This window comes from Giraffa tippelskirchi, chromosome 6, assembly GCF_054371585.1.
Source record: "Giraffa tippelskirchi isolate mGirTip1 chromosome 6, T2T-mGirTip1v1.2.pri, whole genome shotgun sequence".
In the NCBI taxonomy this organism is placed as follows: domain Eukaryota; kingdom Metazoa; phylum Chordata; class Mammalia; order Artiodactyla; family Giraffidae; genus Giraffa; species Giraffa tippelskirchi.
The window spans coordinates 83,901,265-83,907,264 of NC_137280.1; the positions used below are offsets into that span (position 1 = coordinate 83,901,265).

A 6,000-nucleotide genomic window follows, 5' to 3' on the forward strand; every position below is an offset into this window, starting at 1 on the left:
CTGACCTCCCCATTACCAGGTTCCAACAAGCTTGGTCCTGCCTCAGGGCCTTTGCACACTCTGAGGCACCTGCTGCACCCTCTGCCTGGAACACCCTCCTACCAGACCTTTGTCCATTGACTTTTCTGTGTTTCCAAGTACCTAAAGCAATGGATGCTAAAAGCAGTAAACACCTAAAGCAATAAACACAGGTGACACTCAGTAAACACCTCTGTAAGCCTCAAGATGGAATTCTGCTGGCTGGTTTGCCTGGGAGGATTAGAGGCCACCTAAATGAGCCATCTGGAACCACCTTAAGGTGGTCTTAAGGTAAGACCACTTTACCTTACCTTACCTGTCTCCTGAGAAACCTGTATGCAGGTCAAGAAGCAACAGTTAGAACCAGACATGGACTGGTTCGAAATTGGGAGAGGAGTATGTCAAGGCTGTATATTGTCACCAGGCTTATTTAACTTATATGCGGAATACATCATGAGAAATGTTGGACTGGATGACTCCCAAGCTGGAATCAAGACTGCCGGGAGAAATATTGACAACCTCAGATATGCAGATGATACCACTCTAGTGGCAGAAAGTGAAGAGGAGCTGAAAAGCCTCTTGATGAAAGTGAAAAAGGAGAGTGAAAAAGCTGACTTGAAACTCAACATTCAAAAAACTAAGATCATGGCAGCTGGTCCCATCACTTCATGACAAATAGAAGGGGAAAGCGTGGAAACAGTGACAGATTTTATTAATATTTTCTTGGGCTCCAAAAGCACTGTGAATGGTGACTGAAGCCATGAAATTAAAAGACACTTCTCCTTGGAAGGAAAGCTATGACAAACCAAGACAGTGTATTAAAAAGCAGAGACATTACTTTGCTGACAAAGGTTCATATAGTCAAAGCTATGGTTTTTCCAGTAGTCATGTAGGGATATGAGAGTTGGACCATAAAGAAAGATAAGCATTAAAGAATTGATGCTTTTGAATTGTGGGGCTGGAGAAGACTCTTGAGAGTCCCTTTGACAGCAAGGAGATCAAACCAGTCAATCCTAAAGGAAATCAGTCCTGAATATTCATTGGAAGGACTGATGCTGAAGCTGAAGGTCCAATACCTTGGCCACCTGATGTGAAGAGCCAACTCATTGGAAAAGACCCTGATGTTAGGAAAGATTGAAGGCAGGAGGAGAAGAGGGGGGAAACAGAGGATAAAATGGTTGGATGGTATCACTGACTCATGGACATGAGTTCAGAAGAACTCAATGGGATAGTGGAGGACAGGGAAGCCTGGTGTGCTGCAGTCCATGCAGTTGCAGAGAGTCAGATACGATTTAGCGACTGAACAATGACAAGTGAGCCATCAGGAGATGGTTCCGACCCAGGCTTGTCTCCTGACTTCTGGAATCTTGGACAAATTAATCTCACTCTACTGAGCCAAAGGCCTGAAGATACTTACACAGTCAAAGGGTATGGCCAGGGAGATATTAGGGACCGTGACTATGGCTATGAGACCCTCAGGTCCCTCCTGCCTGGATTCCAGGACCAAAGGAACAATCCAGGATTTAATTCTAAGATCCCAGAATTGAGGAATGCCCTGGCAGTCCAGTGGTTAGGACTCTGTGCTTTCACTGCTGAGGGTCCAGGTTCAGTCCCAGGTCATGGAATTAAGACCCCACAAGCCAAGGTGTGGCTAAAAATAAAGACATAAAACTTAAAAAAGAAAAAGATCCCAGGGAATTCCCTGGAGGTCCAGGAGTTAGGACTCGGTGCTCTCACTGCTGAGGAACAGGTTTGATCCCTGGTTGGAGAACTAAAAATCCTATAAGCCATGTGATGCAGTCAAAAAAACAAAAAGATCCCAGAACTGATTCTATAGCACCTTGGTCTGGTTCTGCCACCTTGGGCCAGGCTCAGTTTCCCCACAAAGGAAACTGGCTACTGAGAAGCAGACAGGCTGATATGCTCTGACATCCTCAGATTCTGTACCTGCCTGGGGCCAGGTCCCGTGTGTCATGTGCAGGAGCAAGGACCTTGAAGACAGTGATATGCACAGGATGAGCCTGCCTGGAGTCCAATCTTGCCAGACCCTCCATTGCTCCATCCCAGCCCACCCCAGTCACTCCTCACCCCCACAGGCACCCAAGCTGCCACCACAGCCTTTGTTTACTGAACACCCACTACATGCCAGGCTCTGTCCTTCACCCAGAGTTTTCTCCTTAATTCTCACAACATCTCCAAAAAAGGGGTCCTAGGATTTGGCTTGTTGTACAGATGGGGAAACTGAGGCACCAGTTTCCCTTCACTGTGTGGTGAAGGGTCCATCTCCTTACAAGGCAGATTCTACATAAGGCTGCCTTGTGGGATTCTCCCAAGAAGCCAGGCAGCGGTGGGCTGTGGCTCCAGTGTTGTCCTCTTGGAAATGGCTAAGCTGGTGTGTGCTGGGGGCTCGGGAGAGGGGGCTGTGTGCAGAGACAAGACACCTCCCTGGCCCTGAAACCACGTTCCTAGGGGTGAGAGACTCAGACAATGTCACACCAGGACACACCATGATGAGCAAGGTTGCCAGGCGAGACAAGGTGACCTTGGCCAGGGCACCAATCACCGCATGCACTGCAGGACTACCTGTGTCCATGTCCACCCAGCCCCCAGACAGTATCTGTCCCACTCATTACATGTCCCCAGACGAGGGTGCCAGCACACAGGAAGAACACAAGAAACATGAGTCTTAGGACATGTCCCACTTCCATCCATCCTACCAACCAGGCTGTGGCCACCTGTGACCTGACGCTTCACAGTTTATAAGAGCTGGCCCCACGTGGGCCCAGGACGTTACAGTTTGTATGGGCTGATTGCCTGCAGGCCCAGCACTTCACAGTTTATAAGGCTGATCTTGGCCCTGATCTCTCTCTTTGTCCTCAAAAGCACTCAGGTGCCACTCTTCTGGGGCTATGGTCCCTGCTTGCCATCTGAAAGGCCATGAGCTGCTAGGTGGGACTAAGAGCCTACCCCTAGGACACACACCTGCTCTTCCCCAAGAGACAAGGAAACCTCAGACAGTCCTCCCATCTTCCCTCCTGAAGGTGCAGAAGGGTCCCTGCCCAGGGCTTGGGGACAATAGGAAGGAGAGGGGATGGCCTGGCAGACGGGACTGGGAGGGGGTGGGAGCGCTGCAAACGACCTTCTGAAATGCACCGATGAAGATGCAATTTGGGGATGTGACTCAGCCACCTAACACACAGGCCAAATTCAGCCACGTGGTGGCCATGCTCCTCCTTGCCTGGCAGCCACGTCCTGACATGCCCTGGGCAGAGAGGGAGTGGGGTGGAGCATGTGGATAGGCAGCAGGTGACTTCCAGGGGGGCGGAGGCCTGGAGGGCCTTCCTAGGGCCCATCACGTTAATGCGGTTATTTGTTATTTACTCGCTCAGTTGTGTCTCTTTTGCGACCCCATGGACTGTAGCCCGCCAGGCTCCGTTCATGGGATTTTCCAGGTGGACCAAGACCTTGATAAGAATTACTGCATTTAATCCCTGTGGCTACTCAGAGAGGCAGATGGCATTCTTACTCACATTTTACAGATGGGAGACAAGGCTCAGAGAGGTTTAGCATGTTGCCTGAGGTCACACAGCCAGGAAGGGCAGGGGCTAAGTTAGTTCAGTCTGGGGGTGGCAGGATCTGCCTGGATCCCTCTTGACCGGCAACTATTCGGAAAGGGAGCCAGTCTGGCACTGCCCTTGAGGGACTACAGAGCTCAGAGCACAGGAGTGGTAGCTGTCTGACACCTCCCATGACCTCATAGGAAGTGGAAGGACAGAGTGGCCTGCCCGAGATCTCACAGAAGAAGGGGCCAGCCCATAATCTAAAGACTGGGTGGGACCAGAGGGCCTTGGGGACAAGAGACCCTACTCTTCCCCAGGTTCACCTTCCCCTCCCTCATTGCAACTTGGGCCTAAAGGTGGGGTCCCCGGGATCCTCAGAGTTTTCCTAAAGAACCAGAAACTCCTATAAAACCCCAGCCAAGGTTTCAATGTCCATGAAAGGGTGTGATTTTCTGGGTGAAGGCCCTGAGTTCTCCAAGGACTTCTTCTAAAAAGGGAGAAACACCCTGTGGGCTGTATTTGGTTTTGAAGGTTCTTGGAATTGCTAAAACTGTCTCACATGTCTGGGGCACAAGACCTCTGTTCCCTGAATGCTGGAGTAAGGAGATGAGCAAACCCTGCCTTCTGCACCATTTCAAGAGATACTGTGGGAAACCTGTAGGAGGGGTAGGGGGAACCCAGGAAGGTTCTTGAAGCAGAGAAGAAAGTGTGCAGGCAGCAGGGACCAAGGAGGCCAGCTCCTCTGAACTTTCCCACCCAACAGGAAGAGAAAGAAAATGACCAGACACCAAAGGCCCTCGAGTGAGCTCTTTTTACAAATGATGGGTTGATTACAGAGGGACCTTTGGGTATTCCAGCCAGGACGAAGTCACTGCCACTTCCTCAGCTACTTCTTTAGTAACGGGGCATCTTAGTGCCAACCCAGCAGGGTCAATGACCAGAAAGAAATGAGATCTCACGTGGAAAATGCCTAGCACGCAGTCATGGGTACGTTGTGGTGCCACTGCCCAATACCGCTATCTGTCCTTCAGAGCTGGACCAGGAGAAAGTACCCCCTGCCCATTACTCTCAAAGGCAGAGCCTCCTTGGGGCAAAACGCCCACCTCACCGCTCCCAGGAACTGTGGACAGAGCAGCACATGGCAGAATCTTGTAGGTTTTGTGGGCAAGCTGTGGGCTGTGTGTCCCTGTGGAGGGTAGGGAAGGACCCCAAGACACTCTTCCACCATCACCCTTCAGGCCCTAGCTCTGCCGGGCGGACAGGATCCATTTGTCCTCCCACGCTATGGGCTGGTGGAGAGTGGGTGCAGCATGTCATTGGCTGACTGCCCCATCCCTTAGGCATTCCCGCCTTCACCACCCATCAGGGTGCAATTAGCCTGCCCTAGCCTGCTCTCCCAAGTGCCCTCCACTCTGATGCGTCTCCATCAGCATCTCTGGCTCACCCCCAGCCTCTAGCACTCACATCTGAGGACCCACTCTCCAGGACAGCCAGAACAGTGCGCTGTGCAGGGTGCCCGACCTCTGTCCTGGGAGAGCTAGGGGGCCAGTTTTACGAACCCTGCCATGCTGCCCCTAAAGGCTGGACACAAGGGCTAGTGGTGAGGGTCTCGTTCCTCCCATTCCCGTGTCAGTCCTGGGTTACTGCCTCCACCCCGAGAGCTCCCCCACCGTATCTATGGAGTTTGGAGACTCACTGCTCTGCCCCCGCCAAAGTGAACCCAGTACCCTCCCCCTCCAGGATGGGGATCCGTGAATCGACTCACTGGGGCAGTGCACATACACACATTCCCCCCACTGCCATGTCCTCTCGGTTGCGGACCCCACGAAAATCCTCCCTCCTGGCTCCTGCCCCAAACGGCATCTCACTCCGGGACATGTCTCCCTGGGTACCCCTGCCCATACCACTCAGTACCTGCGGGACTCGGCTCGGGCGGGCGGACGAGGCTGGAAGGGAGAGGGACCCACGCGGCCACGGACCCCCAGGTTGGGGCCGGGGCCGGGGTTGCGGACGGGGCGGGCAGCAGCGGGCAGGCGCGAGGCCCCGGGGCGGTGGGGCCGGGGGCAGCGGCAGCGCTCGCATCCCCCGCAGCCCTGAACACGGGCCCGGCCGGGGGGGCGAGCTCCCGCCCGGGCCGGGAGAGGAGGGGGCGGTGCGACGCCAGCGGCGCGGCCGATTGGCCGAGCCCGGGTTGGCACCGCCCCCGGCGACCCCGCAAGCCCCGCCTCCATTTAAAGATCCCTCATTCCTCGGTGCCCCTTTCGCCCCCCAGCGTGCGGCTGGTCCTCAAACTCACCCTCCTGCTCCGCGCGATGCAGAGGACCATGGCGAAGCGAAAACTCCCGCCCTCGATCGTCTTTGAGAACTCCTAACCACCCGTTTTCCAAAATCAGGTCCCAAACTCCAGCCACCTCTCAACATT

At 53.7% G+C, this 6,000-nt stretch overlaps 1 protein-coding gene across 8 annotated transcripts in view; it reads right to left on the reverse strand.

Moving 5' to 3' along the window:
- The window catches only part of KCNN1 (potassium calcium-activated channel subfamily N member 1), a 28,744-nt gene extending 23,036 nt beyond the window's left edge, over window positions 1-5,708 (reverse strand). For all 8 annotated transcript variants that reach the window (XR_014055624.1, XR_014055623.1, XR_014055621.1 and 5 more), the window contains exon 1: window positions 5,493-5,708. Coding sequence is in view for 4 of the 8 variants with exons in the window: in XM_081496428.1 (XP_081352554.1) it covers window positions 5,493-5,660 (168 nt within the window). In the remaining 4 variants the exon portion in view is untranslated. The remainder of the gene's footprint in view (window positions 1-5,492) is intronic.
- Between the last annotated feature and the right edge of the window lie 292 nt (window positions 5,709-6,000).